We start from the raw sequence: 20,103 nt of genomic DNA, 5'->3' as shown, positions 1-20,103 counted from the left end.
GGACCAACATCTGTTGCTGAGAGAGACAAGCTTTTGAGCTAACACGGAGCTTTTCTTGAGGTCTGGGAAACGTACTGAGTATCACAGCTAAATACAAGGTGGAACAGATTGTTTAGCCTAAGTAGTTAATAGAGATTTCAAGGGACCATTCAAGGTGAAGTGGCCCATTAACACCCCTCCAGTCAGAGCGGGGACAGGAAGAAGGGGGAAGCTAGGGGTGGGGTGGGGTTTGTTAGTGGGTTATAGATTGTATTAATAGGCCATAAATTGTGTGTCTATTCAGTCCATGATTTTTACTGTCTAGCAAAGTTTTAAGGTTCCAGGCTCGTCTTTTGAAGGTGTTGTGCAGGTTTCCTTTGAGGATGAGGACTGATGGGTCAGAGAGAGTGTGATCGCTTTGTGAAAAGTGTTCACCCACAGGTGATGGGTGTTTGTCTTATTTTCCTGGGTGAGTTCATTTCAAGAGCGTAGTGATTGTCTGGTTGGTCCACCCATATAGTTGTTGTTGAATGTAAAGTTGTTATGGGTGTGGATGAAATGGATGAGTTTGGCGATTGTGTTTGGGGTGGATATCTGAGTATTGTCCATTGTCTTGTAAATATTTGAGGCAGGCAGCTCTGCCGTCATTGCAAGGGGTGTTGGTGTATAGGGAAGTGACATGTATGGTGACTAGGATGGTGTTCTGACCGAGGTTGTCAGTGTTGTGGAGTTTGTGGAGGAAGTTGGTTATGTGCTGGAGGAAGCTGCCCCTTTGTGTGGTGAGTGGTTTGAGGATGGTTTATAGGAGTCTCGATTATTCCTTCAGTGAGAGTGCTGTGGTCAGATATGATGGGTTTGCCTGGGTTCTCTTGTTTGTGTATTTTGGGAAGCACGTAGAAGGTCCCAGGGGTGGGTTCTTGGGGGATGAGTTTGTAGAGTTTCTCTTGGAGTTATTTGGGGAAGGATTTGCCGATATCCTTAAATTCCTGGCTAAATTGTGGCATGGGGTCGTCTTTGAGTTCTTCATAGTAGGTGGTGTCAGAGAATTGATTAGACCAAAATTTCCCATAGGGGCAGTTCCAGAGGGGTAGCTGTGTTAGTCTGTATACAGCAAAAACAATGAGAATCCTGTAGCATTTTAAAGACTAACACATTTCTGCAGGCATAAGCTTTCATGGGCTGCAACCCACTTCGCCCATAGGGGCAGGTTATTCCACAATTGCCTGTTGTGGGGTTTCTTGCACCTTCTTCTGAAACATCTGGAGCTGGCTATTGTCAGTGAAAGGATGTTGAACTATATGGACCTCTGGTCTAATCCAGTCTGATGTTTCTTGTGTCACCTTTTATTCCGAAACTCAAGTGAATGAATTATCTGAAATCTGAGCTCTACATTCGTAGAGCTCCATGAAGTCCCTGTGGGGCTGATTTGAAAGGCTTTGAGGTATCAGTATCAGTTCTGGTCATTCCTTTCCTGTTTCAGTGGCTGGTTGTCTTCTGCTGTGGTGTTCTTGTGGGTCCAAAAATATGAATAGCCAAGAATGGCTCCCTTCTGAAGAAGGAAACCAGACTTTAATCCACTACAATGAAGAGTGTGGAAACTTTTTGTCTAAGGTAGGCCCTCGAGCATCCATCCATTTTCCTACTATGAGCATCCTGCCAACTCAATACTTGTCTGCCCAGATGATTGACCATTTGGTCTTATCGCTCATATTTCCTTTCATTTGGTGTTGAACAGAACACTCCTCCCTTTCTCAGCAGGACGTAGCTGGGGAATGACGTGTTGTATAGTATTGGGTTATTTAGGTTATGCGCACTAACTCTGATGCACGCCTCTGCCATTCCAATGGATTTCCGGGTACTCTTCTTCCTGGACACCTCATCCTCTTGGAGTGTATAAACAAGGCAGGCATGGTGCTTTGCTGGGGAAAGATCTGAGTGGCTTCTCTGTCTTTACGTGCCATGTAATGCCAACCTGTTTAGTGAGAACTGGGAAATAATGGCTGACTTGAAGAAGGGTAGTGATTGCAAAATACTGTTAATAGCCAATAATGATTAATAGTCCTTTTGTCCTGTACATTTAATGAATGCATGTCTTCATCTCTGCCCTCTGCAGGTTACACCAGATGTTGTGGATTATGCTACCCAGCTCCGTACAAATGAAGAGGTTAGAAAAGAAAAACAAATATCTGAGGTAACCATCAGGCTGTTTATATATTCTTGTAAATGAAGCAGTCCTTTTCTAATACTCTAAGTAGATATTGTCATGCTGTCTGGAGTAGCTCACAACTGTGAGTTCCTATCTCAGGGTGGACAGTTGGAAAACAGGGCAGACACCCCAAACTGGTGCTGTGTTCTACATTTAGATTTCACCAAACCAGTAACTAATGTGAAGTCCTGGATCACTATACCAGTCTTACCATGGAGTCACAGACAGTCCCCTTAGACTCTCCAGTCTATCTTGCCACCCAGACAAACTAGACTTTGTGATAAAAGGCACTTAAACCAAAAATCACACCATGTCACATTGCTCCAAGTCCCAAGAGACCAGTCACTTACCCTAGATCAATTAGTGCTCCAGACCTTACACTTAAGACAATGCTGGCAGCCATTCTATAATAAACTAACTAAAAAGTCTAACAGCTAAGAAAAGGAAATGAGTTGAGGTTAAAGCAGGTAAAATATGTACAGGTGAATCAGAGATTGTAATTCTAAATGGAGGCAGTTATGTAATAAACTGCATTTCCCAAAAGTCTTTTCAGGGTACCCAGATGGTCTCTGGGGATCTCCACTTTGCATTTGGTACATTGTAAGAGTCCAAACAGTCCAAAGATCAAAGATGTTTCCTTGAATCCTTCTTTTATAGCTTCTTCGGACAGAAAACAAGCCAACAGTGTGTCTACGCACAAGTCCTTTTCCTTTCATGACGGTGAGTGAGGAATGTACTTTGAGTCATTGATGTCCAGTCATCACACACAATAGTCACTTGCTTTGAAATTAGCACATTTCTGTTAAAGTCCTTCATTAGCATTCTACAAAGCTTCCGTTGATAGGTTATTTAGGGTATTTACAATGTAAATGTTTGCTATTACATTATAACTGGATACAGATAAGAAAAAACAATGCATGTAACATCCCACTAGTTCCCATGAAGCTTAGACACCAAATACACTCTTATACATTTAACCATTGCTTTGATCTATACTAATGCACAAATGAATTGACCTGGGGCTTCATCTGCCAGTGTCACAGATATGCCTAACATGCGGCCTATGATGTGAACCACAGTGAAAAGAATAACTTAATACATCCCTACGAAAGTAATAACCCTATCCCTAAAATGAGATTGCACTGCCATTGAAACAGTGCTTAGTCACTTATCATTTTCTGAGGCTGACATTTCTCATGATTTGTCTCTGTCCTGAATTTTTTTTTTCCCCAAAAGATTTTTAACTATCCAACCAGTATTTTAGTGCTGTGAGATTGTTGTGTTTGTCATTGTAGAATGGCACCATCTCCATCCCTTACATCCAGTCAAGGACACAATGGTCAAGGTCTAGGTGAAAGTAAACTTTACAAACTAGTGCAGAGTATTTAGAGTGGGTGGGTGGGTGGGGGATGGGATGAGAGATTAACTGGAGTGAGCTTTATTACTCCCTAATAACTTTCCTGGAATCATGCAACTGTTCCCTCTTTTTTTTTTTTTTTTTAAAAGGGTGCCAGTGGAATGGTCCAGTCCAGATCAGTAGGTGACAACCACAGTTCCCATGTAAGTAGAATGCCTTTAACTGTGTTCTGTTCACTAATGGGCTCTACAAACAATCTCTGTTTGGGGACAGGCTAGAAAAAATGCAAAGCATAACATTTTATTTTCATCCTGACTCTATAAACCTCACCTAATATGTAGGCCTTTGTGACTAAGGACTAAATATTGGCAGAATCAGGTCTTGCCTTTGGGGTCTTTAACTAAAAGGAATACAGTGAATTATTATGATTCATCGTGCTTCTGATGGCAGTGTCTAGGGTCCAACCAAGACGGGGGGCCCCAGGGTGCTAGGTGCTGTACAAACACAGAGTAGCAGATGGTCCCTGCCCAGATGAGCTTGCAATCTAAATAGACAAGACACATTCAGGAGAAATGGGTATAACAGAGTGAGCACTGAGGAATTTGTTCAGAGTAGAATGATGCTTGTAAAATCTTGATGGAGAGGCTTTGGTCTCACTGAGGTCCAATGCTGCTTGTCTTTCAGAGGAACCAGCATTCTAGATATGTGGAGACACTCCAAAGAAGACCCCGCAGCCTGAATGAAGAAACAGTGGGTAAAGTGTTGAATGAGGTAGGGAATGGCTGGTTTTGAACCCCTTCGTATTGTCAATGGCTCACAGCTGTGGAGCACAGGTTGCTCTGGGAACTTTCCAGTTTGGCTGTAGCTATTCACAGGACACACACACCTGCTAGGAATGGGAAAAGAGGCTAGGATGTGTGTATCTCTGGGCCCTTGCTGAAGATGTCTTGTCTCCAGCACTTTTTGCTGTGCTATTCTGGTCACAAGTTACCTGGACATTTGTGTCTGTCATGTGTACCTTTTCCTTTCTGGACTGGCTCTGGGTGCTGCAGTGCATCCCATTGCAAGCCCATGGGTAAAGCCAAGTTCCTTGCTGTTTCTGTTCTATGCTGGCTGGAGAACTTGTAATTTTTCATTCCTTTTGTACTTCTTCTGACAGCTGCCCTGTGGCTATTCTATTGCAGTGCTGCTCCTAATTCCAGTGCGTGGCGGACGTGCCTGTTTGCGTACAGTGCATGAAAGAGGCTGTGTGGGTGGGTGGGAATAACTAGTATTTCTGGGACTTCTTGCTAACCAGTTCAAGATGAATCTCCATGGCTTTCAAATGGATGTAATAGATGGAGTCTCCAGAGAGGTTTGTTTTCTTATTTGTTCTCATTCCGTTCCTCAGAAGCTCTATCACTTTAGGAACCTGGAGGAGAACATGGTCACTTACCAACCTCACACATATGTTGAAGAGGGAAAGCTAGAGGAAAGCAACTCCTTCACATCTCTGCTGATTGCTGATGATGAACTGCCCAAGGATTTCTTGGACACCCTGGGACCAAAGTTTGCTGTTCTGGGTGAAATATGCCAGAAATGATTTCAGCCACAGCTGCTCCCATGGGAATAACAGTACGGTGGGGACCTTCTCAAATGGCTTGGAAGAGACTCGACTCAAGCACACACATCTGCTGACCCTCAGTCTGCTGGCTCCCTCTGACAGGGAGGGTCCCCCGAATTGTATGAATGGTTGAGTGATACACCACAAACCGGGCCGGACAGTGGTTTGGATATGTATTGTTTCTGTTTAAACTTTTTGCTGGGTTCTCTGCCTGGCTTGACAGGCCCTTCAGTGTAAGCTGAGGACTCTTTCTTTTACAACAGTTACTCCAGCTGTCTGAGCTGAAGAGACTGAAGAGCAGGCCCAGTCTGCTTAGTTCGCAGGCATCGCAAAAAGCATCCCTGGCCTCCAGCAGGTCTTGCCTTCCTGATCAAGAGCTCTTGCACTTTTTTAATGTATCCCTTTGGCTGTGTTCCTTTTCAGACTCTCTCCCAGACAAATCTGACAAAGACTGTAGTTTCTATGAGCCAGTTGTCAGGGCCCCTTTTCCCCCCTGTCCCCATGAGATACAGAAAGGCCATGGATTGGCTGAGCAGGTGCAGCCTGTCATTGTTGCCAGCACTGAATCTTGTGGCTTCATCTCCTGTATGAAGAGACTAGGGGAGCCCATGGATTGGAATGTCCGAGGAATGGTGACGTGGAATTAGGTCACTGACTCATTGAGCCCTGTCTCATTCTTGAGATTCTGCAGTTATCTGTTCTCGCCCTCCTTCCCCCGAGAGCCAGAGATTGGAATCATCTAGAAATCTGACTGTTTTAAAATCCAGCGGATGGAATTTGAAACCCATATAATTTTGTAGAAGTGGATGAAAAGCAACCATCCTGATATTCACAGTAGATCTGCATGGAATTCAGATCACAAACCAAGCACAAATTCTGGCAAATGCTAGGTTTTTGATTAGTAGGACACTGACAGCCATTTCCAGCTACTCCTGAATTTGTGTGCCGGCTCTTCTGTATGCAGCTGGCTCGTCTTCCACCCACAGATGCTGGCTACACCCATTTTGTGTGGGCAGAGCCTGTCTTTGTACACTCAAAATGGGCATCTTTTCACTTCTGTGAGTGCAAACCTGTTGAATGTGCGAAAGCAAGCATACAGAATCTGGAGGTGGGCACAAAAGTTTCCCCATATGACTAGAGAGGCACAAAGGTCTAGTTGCTATTCAGTACCTGGATTGATCTGCTTTGGCAGAGCAAGGGAAATAGATGGAAGTGCCCATGAGGTTCCCATCCAGAGACTGTTAACTGAGTAGCTTCCTGGCTGCATTGTCCCAGGGATGTGCTGAGATCTTTGCTGGGGCAGATGCAGGCTGGGGCAGATGCAGGCTGGTGAAATGGGGATCTTGGTACATGCCGTAGATGATCTGAGGGTGGGGAAGAAAAGTCTCTCAAAGGTTGTAGTACAAATATGTCCATTATTCCATTCAGAGCTGTCTTGTCAGAGCATAATGGACTGGCCAGTGCATGGGAGATCCACTTGACCATACGTACATATGTTGCCTCCAGGGTCTGGAGGCTCACAGGGGATATACCAGCAGCCAGCAAGGAAGGAGGGCAATTCTCCTTCAGCTCCTGTAGGACAGCTGATGTGTTGGGAGCAGAAGGAATGGAGCTGTAGCCTGTGCTGCTTGGTGTTGGTATGTGGCGGGTGACAATCTGTGAGCGCAGAACTTAGTCTTGCTGGGGGCAGAAGAGCGCAGCGTCCTGTCTGACAAGCACCTGCCTGGGTGAGGAATGTGTAACTCTTTTGGGACAGGTGACTTTCTGAGTCTAGAAATGGATCGTTGGTTGTGCCGTTTCACTGACATTATTTAGTTTGTTTAGCTGGCTTGTTCCCTTTTGTACATACGCTTCGGGGAGTTTGAATGGGGATTTTTATACATTTAAAATAAAGATATTCCCGCTTGTAGCGTGACATCTGGCCTCCTCTCTTAAGTGGAATTCTCTCCTGCTGGAGACCCACTTGGGTCCATCATTGTCACTCTTCAGGGCAAGGCTCAAGCCCTTTATGTTCCTGTGTCTTTATGCTGTGCACTCGAGGCTGACTCTGCCTTGCACAGCTGCTGGCGGGGGAGTGGTGGTGCAGGGGGCCACGAAACATGGACTCTACATCTCATGTCCATTTTGTCAGGGGCTGGCATCTTCTGTTTACAAAGCTGTTTCTCAAATACCCATCAGGTTTTTGCACCAGGTGACAGTGGAGTGGGCATGAAGTGAACGGCCATATGTCAGCGCATCTCTCTGTGGCTTGGCAGAGATTGAATTTCTGCCAAACCTGGGCATATCGCGGAGTGAAACAGCCATGGCACACAATGTCTGACTCCTTCACTGCAGTGCTTTATGCACACCCATTTCTGGGTCCTTGAGTTAAGCTTTTCTAGCCTCTTATGGGTCAAAGAGATCAGGGCTCACTGGTGCTAAGTGTCTCCTTCAGAGCTTCAATCAGCAGCAATACCAAGTGCTAACAAAGAAAACAATAATGGTGCAAGCTTTGTGTCATGGTAGTATGTTAACCCCATAAATGCCAGGCCTCCTGTTGATTTTCCCGTACTCACTGCCTGCATGTCTGCAGCAAGAGATCATTTGTTATCAGGAAAACCCATCTTTACAGTGAGGAACTGTGAAGACTAACAAATTTCTGCAGGCATAAGCTTTCATGGGCTGCAACCCACTTCGTCAGATGCATGCATCGTTGCAGCCCACGAAAGCTTATGCCTGCAGAAATTTGTTAGTCTTTAAAGTGCTACACGGCTCTCGTTGTTTTTGCTGTATACAGACTAACACAGCTACCCCTCTGGAACGTTTCACCATGACTATCTAAGAAGCAATGCACTTCTACTATAATTAAAATTAATTTTATCAGACGCCTTGTAGCATCTTATAAAAATTATTTGAAGTGGTTGTAGCATCCCTGGCATATGGTATCAAATAGTTGCGTATTTATATACACTTACTGTTTTGGGCTGTCACATGTATGCTGCCACCTGGTGGCGGTCCATGTTGCTACACTTTGTGAATGTAATGTTTGTGTAAGTGAATCACTAAAGCTGGGGTTTGCTTAATGCTAAGAACCGTAAACAGCAGGGAGCATTGGGCATGGCTGGCCACTTTCTCCAAAACACCTGTTTCCACAAAGAGAAACTACAAGGTAATTATAATGGAGAAGAAATGTAATAAGCTTTCTCATGCAACACTGACAAAACTTTTGATACTGATGGTAAAACAAGAAAGGATCATGGAAATTGCCTCAGGGCCCAGTGAAAATATATAGCGTATAACAGAGTATAACATACACAGAAGCACGCACGCACACAACTCTAGAAGATGATGGTGGAGCTGTGTTATGACACTGATGTTCATGAATGAGGAAAGGGAAACTACCTGCAAAATCTCCTCTGTAGCCTCTAGTGAATTAAGAGGCGCAGCAGGAGATTGAATCAGCTGTACCCTCACTTCTCTGTTGTATTCTCTCTCCATGAGAAAAGGAGAATGCTCCATCAGAGGTAGAGCTGAAGTCCACTAGCTCAGACACTGCACTCCCATTTCAAAGTTTACTCAACCTATAAATCTTCTTTTCCTCAGATGTCATTAACTAATAATTCAAAGCTGCAAACCTTCAATCTAGTGTGATGAAAGAACTTTCGCTGACTGGCAGGGAGGCAAGTTTTTCTAAATGCCTGAGGCAGGATCTGCTAACACAATAAATCAGTCCTCTGATAAATTGCATTTAACTAATAATTCCAGTTGGGAGCCTTCAGACCAAATCCAGTGCTTTAGCAAGCCTGCAGCGAAGTATCACTACCTCCGATAGCTGTTTTATTACAAACTGGAGCCCTAGGAGTGAGATGTGACGTGGGTTGTCTTTTTCCATTTCAGGTGCTGAAAAAGTAAAACAAGATTTGAAAAACGGAACAACCCCTCACACTATAGAAAGGCTTGTGGATGATCACTATTCACAGGTAGTGTGTGCGTGTAGCATACCATGGTTATACACACATATACAGATACACCTTAGGGAAAGCAAGAGAGCACCACCATCCTGGACGCTGAAACACAGACAGATGAAGTGTCTTGCCCAAACTCACATGATGAGACAATGGCAAAGCTAAAGAAAGAACCTGAAGTGGGATTCGCAGTTTGCTGTACCAGCCCCATGGACAATATTCCCTTGTCACTCCGTGTGTGGATTTTGACTGAGCTGGTGCATTTGCTCTCAAAAGGGAGTCTAAGTTATTCCATTAATCTCCTACTAGTCTAAAAACTAGAAACATCTGTTCAAGGCATGAGTGGCTTTTTAGCATAGTCTGGCAGCAGGGGAGACCAAGCTGATGAGGTCTCTCCTCTCCACTAGATTACTACAATCAAAAAGGATTAGTTGGAGGCTTTAAAGTGACAGGATGATTAATAACTAGTGAAAAAGAAGCATAAATCAGGGCATATCTCACCCAAATTGCACATTTGCATCAATCCCGCTTTTACAGACATGACTGCAGGGAGCCAGTCAATAAATGGCTCTTAGTCATGGGAGACCGAGTAAGAATCTAGAGATAGACATGTTTGTGGGCGTCTGGAGGCAGCACGTTTTCTTGTGTCGCTTGCCACCCAATATATATAGCCCCGTCTGTCCCTGTGAGACACTGTTAGCACCACTGACTGCTGGCGTGCTGCTTTCAGTCAGTAATGATGATACAGAATCATCAGTCTCTCAAGCTCTGGATATAATCTCCTGGTTTTTAGTTTAAAGCTTCCAATCAAAGGTCATTTTAAGAAAAGAAAAGAAAAGCAGACACTGAAGACCATGCATAGTTCTAAAGTTCAAGCCCCTGCCTTCTCATTCCCCATTAAAAGTTAGGACTACATTTTCAACAGGTCTCCTTTAACTGTGCCTGAAATACGTGTGAATGCCCAAAGACAGGATTTTTTTGCCCATCTAAACAGGAGCCTGTTGTCTGGACTCATTTTCAGGCCCTTTTGAATGTACAGCAACAAGTTGGCGAGTCTGCTGATGTGTATCGCGACCCCCTGTTCAACAGACCCAGAACTGCTCCCTTGTTAGACACATAAAATGCACACCCGCACGACTGCATAATTTGCATGTTCAAGTCCCAGTCTGGGGCCCAATGCAGCAAAATAATCACCAAAGGGTCCCTAGCAGAAGGTTCAGACTGTGAGAAACAACACAACAACAACAAACGAGCGCAGTCGCTTCAGAGAGCGAAGCACACGATAATGAACTAGAAAGTTCAGAAGGGAATAAATGGCAATATAGTATCAATAAAAATGGGTACCCAGAAGTTCTGTGGGTTCAGGCAACTCCAGTTTGTATACAGGAATGCAGGTCAGTGTGATCAAATTGACCCCTGGAAATAAGCAGTTGCTGAGACTATCCAGGGACTCTGGCAGAGCAGACAATTGAGTCCCGCTCTCCCAGGCTGGTATGCTAACCGGTAGGCCATGTCCTAGCGTGAGGCTGAGTGACGGATGGTGCTACACTGAGCGCAAGTGGGCGTGGTAGAGATTTGAGGCCTGATGCTGAAATCCTCCTTGTTCTGGCCTGCTGGATCGGGACCAAAGCACTGCTTGTTCAGCACACACTTTGCCTCTTCACCCGTGCAATGTGTCTGAGGGAATGTGTGGGGCCCTTGGTCGCTCAAGACCCTGCTTTAAACTAAGTGCCTTCGTGGATCACAGTTTTGTAAATGCCAGCGATGGACTATAGTATTTCAATTACCTGCTCCCAGCAAGGGGTTTGATCAAGAAACCTGTGAATCTCCGTTTGCCCTGGTCCCTGCTGTGCTTAAGTCCGTGGGAGTCCCAGCCACACAAAGGTTTATCACTGTACAGTCTTCATCTGTGTCTTTGTTTTACCTCATTTATGAAAACTCACTGAAAAGTCAAATGACACACAACCAGACTTGGGGAAATTAACCACTTCGAGTCCACACGCTTCCCTCTGTGCTTTGAATCAGACAACAGAGGAAAGGCCACCGTTGGTTTGATCTACATCCTTGTTTAAAAACCGGAGAAGTCAAACTGCACCAAGGTTCTAGATTCCAGTTCTGATGAGGATACGATTTAAAGTTGGAGGGATCTAGGGTAAAATTGTCAGAAGCCCTTACGGCCCAGATCCTCAAAGGCATTTAATGAAAACCAGTGGGAGTTAGGCTCCTAAATACCACTGAGGATCTGGATTTCAGTGACTAAGGAACCTAAGTCCCATTTTCAAAAGCAACTTTAGACACTGTTCCTGCTATTTGTTGTAGAAGCAGGACCCTTTGTGCAGGAAGCTAGTCACTCGCAACTCTTGGTCCTCAGAGAGTAGCCATCAGTTTTATTCACTGCTGCTGACTGCATCCAAGACAACTGTAAACTTCATCCCCAACAACTGCCAGGGTGTCTTGTTGAATGAGGGTTTGTCAGTGGGGACTGAACCCAGGGACTCTCCAGCTGAAAGCAGGAGCCTGTACTGCCCAAATCAAAGGCCTAAAACTCCAGCTCACCGAAGCACTTAGACACACACTGAATTTCAGTGTAATGGCTCATGTGAATAGTCCCATTGCCTTTAAACATGTGCTTAACGTTAAGCATGTGCTTAAGCACCTTGCCGAATCAGGGCCTATGTCTTAATAGCCAAGAGTAGCAGCTGACTCATACCCTCGGACATGGACCTGCTGCTCCAGGGGGACAAAAACCTGCAATTTGCTGGTGTGAGTTCCACATGTTTCACCTGGGCTGCGTGACCTCATATTTCCCAAGGAAAAGCTCCTCCTGCTTGCTAGTCTCGCACTACCTTGCCTTTCTGCCTGGGGGCACAGACAAGGGATCTCTCAGTACCTTTAACCTGCTATTGGAGGAGGAGGAAGATTTTCCTACATCAACTGTGAGTCATCTACTCCTTTTCAAAGGAGACATTTGTCCCAATTAAGATGTTTCTCTGTCAGGAGCTATCCAAAAGACAACTAGATGATAACGGCAGGAGGGTTTTTAAGCTGAGGGTAAACCAGGTGCGGGGTGGGCTGCAATTAGTTCCCTCAATTAACGATTTAGCTGTTGTCAGATTTCTCAGTCTTACTAATTAAACACTTAATAACAGAGCGCTGGATTAGTGGTGGTATAAAAAACACAGCTAGGCCAAGCCGTGGATTTCGCCAAGATTTTCTGATAGCAAGTGGCGAACAGACTTTGTAGTGATTGTGGCAAAGTTTCACAACTCAGTGCAAAAGCCATTTAGCACCTTTAAAGAAATTGGAAATGGGATTTTTTTTTTTTTTGCATGTGTGCTGGTGCTGAAAATTGACAATAATGAGAAAGTTATTAAAAATATGGCTTCCCAGCTTAGCCTGCAATTGCATTCTGATTGCAAAACTGGCAAAATAAGGGAATAAGGGAGTGCAGCCTGCAAACGAGTCACTGGCGTAACATCACTTCCCTGTGTATTTTTCGTCTGATCTTTTTCTTTCCCTTTAACTTATGCATTTTGAAAATGATTAATGTGTGACTAAAACTGGAAATGCCTGGCTGAGGATGTCTGAGCTGACAGTCTCAGTCCAGTCTCCAGCGTCCACATTTCAAAATGACCAAATGGGCTCTGGATGCTTGTGCCCAGATTAGCTGGAGGGGCCTTCTTGGTACTACAGCCATAGATCAACATCCAGAGAATGCACAACTGGGATCTCATCACACAGACCATATGTAAATGAGCTGCTTGCTCACGTTCTTGGTTCTTACTATCAGCTGGACAGATGTTTCATCCCACCCTGCATCAGGGATTTTTGCCACAAAAGACGGGCAGTGGAGATTAATGAAGCCATGAGTTTGCAGTATTAATTGCAGCCTAGACAGGATAGGAGAGGACTCTCTACCCACCTGCCTGCTGTGGAACTTCCCTATGTTGAACCTGCTTACTGAAGCTTAGCCCACTGACCTTGATCAGACCCACAGTGATACAGGTGGTATTTCCTTCTTGCTCCAAAGAGAGCTGTTATCAATGCTCCAAAATGCCTGTGGTCATTACTTCAACGTACCCTAACGGTCACCAGTCCCTCCTTGTACTGTACTTGGTAACAGGTAACTGAAGGCACTTAACAAAAATACCCCAATCACATATCACCCACCTTATTATAACTTGTTATTTAACTCTTGGTGGCCTCAGCAGGATTCTGCCTACCCTCTATCATCTTGCCCCTACAGAAGTGCAGCCACTTCTGGCTTGCAATGTATAAGCTGGGTGAAACCTTGTTATGAGTTAAAACCCAAGTGAGATTGGTAGATACAAATTCACCCTCCAATTAACGTGACTCTAGGCATGTGCCCTTCCTAAGACAAAAGAGGTGTGTGAACCCATCCAAGGGTTTTTTGACCGAGTATTGTTTTGGGCAGGGATGTGTGTGTATAGAGAGAGATCACACAGAAACTGAGATCAGACAGGGACAAGCTGAAGGAGAGAGAGACCCTGAAGAAGCAGCTGAAAGCACGGTGGCTGACTCTGGAAGAAACCTAGAAAGAAGTTATTGGGTCAGAGGTGCAGACTGAAAAGAGTGATCTTGGTGCTGTGAGCAAAAGAAGCTTCTTCCTGCCATTTGAGTCCCTCTCTGTTCAGAGACACGGGACTTTTTACATTCTTGGTAAATCAAAGAAAATCAAAGAAAATACCAGACTCTGTCAATTTCTACTTCCAACTGGTACAACTTACTACACCCTGAATTTTTGGCTAGCCACTCAGGCCAAAAATAGTAATACCAATTTTTTATTTCAGCAACACTACACATAAATTTAGGTCAGGAAGTGAATTTTAATAGAGCCAATTGAAACAGCAGGGGGAGATTTTGACAGGTAGGGTGTAATTACCTGACACAGGATTTGGCCAGGAAAAAATCCCATGGGATCTTTAATGACCACAAGTAGTCAGAGTCTCAGTTTCACATCTCATCGGAGACAGGAACCCCAGCCGCACAGAGATCCAAACTCTTCGACACACCTAAAATTCCCAGCAGCACATAAAAAACTTCTCTGTTCTATACAGGCTCTTATACCACCCTCATCCTGTAGGATGAGTGTAGTTTCCAGTAGTGCATTAAGTAACGTGACTAACATCTGTTACATGTGGTTTGTTCTTGCTCACCTTCTCTTCAGGGGTAGAGTGTCCAGTGATTTGGAATAATCTGGTGCCAGATCAGAAAGAATTCCATCAATAAGATATATTGTAAATATTATAAAATTGGCACCATTTCTTAACACTCAACCATGGGAAATATAGCAAAATTGTTGGAATCATACATTCATAGCCATCTTTGTAAAATATATTGATTATTCATAAATGCTGAATATGATAATATGTTACTAATAATTTACTAATATTTCCTTTTATCTACATTTCTCAAAAAATAAGGAAAGAAAACTATTTTTGGGATGCGATTAGAAAATTCCTTAGGAGCAGTGATAAATACTAAACCTTCAACAGGCTTTTGCTGCTTAAAGCAGTCAAGTGACTAACCAGAAGATGGCGTCAGTAAGCTAGATATGAACGCTACTGGAGCAAGCAGCAGAAGCAAAGGAAGAATATTCACTGTTGCTCAGTTTCAAAACAAACCTCCTTAAAAGAATATTTTTGGGGTGAGGAGGTTGCCTGCGGGAGGTTGGTCTTGTTATGACAGTCTCTCCTCTGATCAGCATCATTTGAAAAAAGGACTAATTCATTGATTCCCAGGCCAGATGGGACCACTGTGATCATCCTGCATACCCCAAGCCTTCAGGACTTCCCTGAAATAATTCCTATTTGAATCGGAGCAGATCTTTTAGAAAAAAAAATCCAATTTTGATCTAATAATTGCCCGTGATAGAGAATCCACCATGACCCTTGGTAAATTGTTCCAGTGATTAATTAACCTCACCATTAAAAAGGTATATCTTAATTAATGGGTGATACGGAGGAGAAGGAAGGCGAGAAGCCCTTTGGGTTTTATTGGGTGTTTGTGCTGTGCGGCTTGGGTTACAGCTGTCCATTACACATAAATCATTTTGGGTGTCCACCTTGTTCGTACATTTTTGTTAAGTGGTAAGTTAGAATGACAGATAAATATGTCTCCGTCTATTTTTCTTTGAGACAGATGTGCTCTGTGTAGTGGCCTTAATTCTATTTGGTGTTTTATGGAGTTTGTTTTTATGACTTTCAAAAGTGCAGTGCTTATGGGAGAACCAGCAAATTGCCATTTGTGGGTGGAAAAGGGAGATTTAGGCTTGCAATTGCTCTTGAGCATGCAAACATCCACATGGGGGATTGGCATGTACCAATGTTCATTTTAAATTCCAGAGATCGGCACAATATAAATACCACAAAGCAAAAGAGAAAATAAAGGCTGCTCAGCACAATACCATAACTCCTGGTGCAATGGATACAAATTCAAGTAGAGGGTGTTTTTTCTCCCCTTCGTTCTGTGTGTTTAAATCTGCAGTTCACGACATGAAGTAGACACATGACGGTGTAACACTGTAGCTCAACAGAATGCAAGCGTGCGCCACGTTAGTCTGGACTTCACCAAGTCAAAAGCTTCTGTGAGTGTAAACTAAGGCACCATACAGGGGCAAACAAATGGGGAAATGCAATTAAAGAAATATCCCTTCAGGACTAGGGTTCAAATCCCGGGTAGTCTGTGAGTGAAAATGAGCTTGGTGGTCTCATCCTTGCTTCAGTTTCCCCTCTAGTTTGCAATTTGCCACAGCTCATTGTAATTGGCAGCCTCTGCTTCTGAAACGCTAAGAGCTGGATTAGCAGATTTGCTGCGGGTCAGGATTTGAGACACCTTGGCTGAGCCGTGTGGGGAGGTTTGTACATGCCTGGCTAGGCATCCCTCACGTTTCTAAACACTGGATTCCTTCCAAGGAGGCAAGAAAGGAAACAAATTGGACATTGGAAAGGATCTACATGCTAACCTGCAGGAGAGGGAAGGTATTAAACAAATACCTGATTCTCCCCAAACTTGGTATGAATTAAATATTGGGGGGGAATTCGTGCCCTCCTCTCCGCAGCAGGGAAACACACTAGACGCAGCAGGATTGGTGCTGGGGAAGGAGGAAGAAGGAGCCAGCCCAGGGGGTCCATCCCTGCTTCACAGCACAGCAATGGTCTCCATGGGGAGTCCTTGCACAGGGGTAGGATGGGGAGCAGCAGAGCCAATGGATCCAGGGGTGTGGGGGGGGGGGGAGGTGAGGGGCAGGGAGCAGCCCTGAGGCTACTTTGCTGCTGCTCCATGTTATGAGGGAAGAATTCTGATACTCATGTAACCGCCACCTGGACTTTGCCAGCTAGGGTTGCCACCTCTCAGAAACAAAAAACCAGGACCTCCGGGATGATTCTGAGCCCCCAAACTGGACAGCTGGCAGCGTGCATTGAGCCCCCTTACAGATTCCCCAGGACAGCTACCTCATAAAAGTGACAATGCTGGTAAAACCTGGATAGGTGGCAACCCTATTGCCAGCTTGTGGAGAGCCAGACTGCGCCTATAGTGGGGGGAGGGGGAGAGGGGGTTAGCAAAGGGATTACAACTGTCCTGGCTACCGGAGCCTCCGACACCATCTCCCAGCAAGCTCCGCGTGAGGGATGGGGACAGAATGGACTAGAAACTCCTGCTGAGGCCAACAGGGAGGCTTCTGCATGGAGTGCTCTGGACGAGCTGATTGCTGGGCCAGCGACGAACCGTGGGGACAGCCTGACTCAGAGACAGTTCAGTTCGTTTCCGCTCTGAGTTTGGGAGCTGTGAGAAGCAGGGCAGCTCAGAGAGTCTCTGGTTAACTCCCCCTGGCCCCTCGTCCATAACGGGGGAGGGGTTTCCATGTCTGTGGGATCCGGTGCCTGAGCCAGGCAGTTCCAGCCCAGCAGAGACCAGTGGCAGAGTGGCAGGGAACTGACCTGGTGCCGGCTACCTAGAGCCAGTCAAGGCCTCCGCAGACTGAGATCAGGAAGCCAGGAGAGGACCCTGCCCCACCCAGGGGCAGAGCCACAAAGGGGGACTCTTTTTGTTTAAGCCAGGCACAGCGCTACAGCGGTCTCGAGCATCCCATCTGGTGCCAGGGCAGGAGTTGGGGGCTGGGAAGAGTTGTGGGAGATTGGAAGGTGGGGGATTTGTTGATGCTAAGTACCTGTTAACCCTAGGCGTTTCCTTGCCCAGATCTTACCTTCCTGCTCCCAATAAAGGCCCTTTTGTTACATTGTTATTTTGGATGTGTCCTTCTTTTGCTGGGGTTTGTGTTGATGTACTTTGGTGTTTCTTGTGTACTGGGTTTTATACTCCTTGCTTGTTAGTTGCGTTGTTCGGTATCCCAGCACCCCTTGTGTCCTGGGCACAGTAAGGAGACACCTTGGATGGAGGCACCAGGAGTCAGAAAAACGAAGAAGCCAGGACCCAGCCCATGTGAGCAGGGGGAGAAGCTGCTGCAGATAGCAAGCACCAGGGAGAAGGCTTGAGCCAGGTCTCAGAGAGAGGGCTACAAACACTCACAGACCTCACTACTGTGCAGCCCCAGTAAACCGGTTATGCTGGGGAGAGGAATTGGGTGGCATTTAGATATCTCTTTAGGTCACTTTTATGGCCCTGGTGACCACTCATTAATGAATTTTAGTCTCACATCACGCCAGTGAGGGAGGACAGTGCAATCTCCCCCATTTTTGTAAGGCATAGTGACTTTGCCCACAGTCACACAGAAAATCCCTGACTGAGTGGGGAACTGAACCCAGCCCAACGTCCCAATCCCATGACAGGTACTGTAAAGATAGACTGAAAGGTCTCTTTCAGATCAAGATCGTTGGGATGTCTCTTTAACCTATTTTTCTTTAACGTATCTACCACAAAGAACAAAAATGTCAGAACAAAGCTCGATCCTATTGAAAGCTATCTGAGAATTAGAAATATTAAACACTGTGTATAGAGTGGGATAAATCGACCAATGGTGCAGCTCTGTTGACTTAACTGCTAATACTCCAAGGATGAATATGATTTATTGTGACATGATTGAAATGTACATGATATGGGACAGTGCATTTTTGTTTTCTTTTTAAAGAAAGAGGTTAGTTTACTGCATCACCTTGGCAGCATATAAAGGAACCCAGTTCTTGTTTGCAAGATCATTTTCCCTGTAACACAATTCCAGTGTGGGGATACTTAGTGCAAAGAGAATGGGAGAAATTTTCAAAGGCATATATGCAACCAGGCATCAAACTCCCAATGAAAGTCAATGCACTCTAAACTTACTTAGATAGTTAGCTCTTGGGGGATGGGGATAATCTCTTTGTTCTGTGTTTGTACAGCCCCTAGCACAACGGGGTCCTGGTCCATAATTAGGGTTTCTAGAGGCTACCACTATATAAATAATAATAATGAAAGTTAGGTGCTTACCTGCTATTTGTGCCTTTGAAAATCGGCCCCCAATGTGTTTTCCAGGCACTATGAGGAAGCATATGTCGTCCTGTATTGAGTGCTTCCTGCCCTGGACAATTTGTTTTTATTACCAGAGATGAAATTAAAAAAAAAAAAGTTTTCTGCTACATTTGACCTGAGAAACTCCTGCTGTGATCTGGGCTCTTATATAAGGAACACAACAACTCTCCCGTTCAGCCTGTCATCTTGCCAAGAATGCTGTTTAGTTAATACAAACACCATCAGTCTATTTAATTGAATTGCATTTAGAAGAGACACGGGAGAGAATGAAAAGTGATTTGTGGATGCTGTACCATCAAATGTTCCAAAGAACACATGGCACATTTTACACAACAAAGGAACAGCGAGTACAGTATGAGGCACTAACACGCACACTATACCTTGGAAAAAACAACAAAGAAGTGGCTTTTAGTGTAGAAACTAGAGTATATTCAGGCTCCTGCAAACCTGCTGACCTGGGCAGTTGCTCATGGAAATCCAACAGAACCTGTCATTGCCATGTTATAATATTGACAGTATAAAGGGTATTTTCATTTAGAAATTCATTTTAAAGTGATAGTGACTAGTGAGTCCCTCTTTCTGAAATCCATTAGAGCCAGAGAGAATTCCCTACTTAAGGCCCTGATTCTGCTTTCCCATATGATAGGCTAAATCTGAAGTGACTCTGACCCCGAGCAAGTCACTTAATCTCTGTGACTCACTTCCCCATCTGAGCAAGGGAGTAACAGCACTGCTCTATCTCACAGGGGTCTGGTGAGGTTAAATATGTTAAAGGGTGCGGGATGCTCTGATAATATAATAGCAGGATCCATATAAATACCATAGATAGAAAGATAAATATCTGTGAACTGACACTGTATTAATGTACCAAATAAATATAGTTCTTAGGTGTTGCAATAATCAGGTTTATGAGCCAAATGAAAGCAGAGCCCAGGAAGATATTCTTAATGTACTGAATAAATATTAAGCAAAATACACATTTTTAAGCTAAACACCCGTTATTATATATTCTGATTTTTCATGCAGAAAAAGCTAGTGTCTCTGGGAGAGAGGAGGAGGAGGACGACTGCCACTCTGCTACCAACTCATAGGAAATCTCACAGCAAGCACAGGGCTAGGGCCAAATCCTCCTCACCTTCTCCACGCAAATAGTTCCCTTGACTCTAATGCAAAGCGTGGGTGAGTGCTCGGCACCTCTGAAAAATTCAGGACATTTATTTAGGTACCAAAGTGGACTGAGGTGGCTGACCTTAGACACCCGCATTGGAAGATACTGGCCCAAGCACTTGCCCACACTGGAAGAGTGGCAAAGATGGAAACAGAATCTAGGTCTTCTGACTCAAAAAAAATCTGGTAACATTTGTAGAGCCGTTTTTCTCTTTGATCTCATGGGATCAAAGTTAGTCCTGATCCAAAGCCCACTGAAGTTAATGGGAGTCTTTCTACTGACCTCAATGGAGCAAAGTCCATCAGGTTTATACAGCAGTAGAATTTAATTGCTTCAAAGGAGTTTGCATTGTTATACTGT

At 44.6% G+C, this 20,103-nt stretch overlaps 2 protein-coding genes across 2 annotated transcripts in view; one reads left to right on the top strand and one right to left on the bottom strand.

Moving 5' to 3' along the window:
* Positions 1–11,818, top strand: part of CDH26 (cadherin 26) — a 29,415-nt gene extending 17,597 nt beyond the window's left edge. The window contains exons 13-18 of the mRNA XM_067554548.1: positions 1,460–1,590; positions 2,093–2,170; positions 2,843–2,905; positions 3,692–3,745; positions 4,227–4,313; positions 9,022–11,818. Coding sequence (XP_067410649.1) covers positions 1,460–1,590; positions 2,093–2,170; positions 2,843–2,905; positions 3,692–3,745; positions 4,227–4,313; positions 9,022–9,036 — 428 coding nt within the window. The 3' untranslated portion in view covers positions 9,037–11,818. The remainder of the gene's footprint in view (positions 1–1,459; positions 1,591–2,092; positions 2,171–2,842; positions 2,906–3,691; positions 3,746–4,226; positions 4,314–9,021) is intronic.
* The window catches only part of PPP1R3D (protein phosphatase 1 regulatory subunit 3D), a 162,915-nt gene that overhangs the window by 71,257 nt on the left and 71,555 nt on the right, over positions 1–20,103 (bottom strand). The window lies entirely within an intron of this gene.

The sequence above is a fragment of the Emydura macquarii genome, unplaced genomic scaffold, assembly GCF_026122565.2.
Source record: "Emydura macquarii macquarii isolate MOO-44397 ecotype Brisbane River unplaced genomic scaffold, CSIRO-AGI_Emac_v2 contig_1483, whole genome shotgun sequence".
In the NCBI taxonomy this organism is placed as follows: Eukaryota; Metazoa; Chordata; order Testudines; family Chelidae; genus Emydura; species Emydura macquarii.
This window is presented reverse-complemented; position numbering and strand designations above follow the sequence as displayed.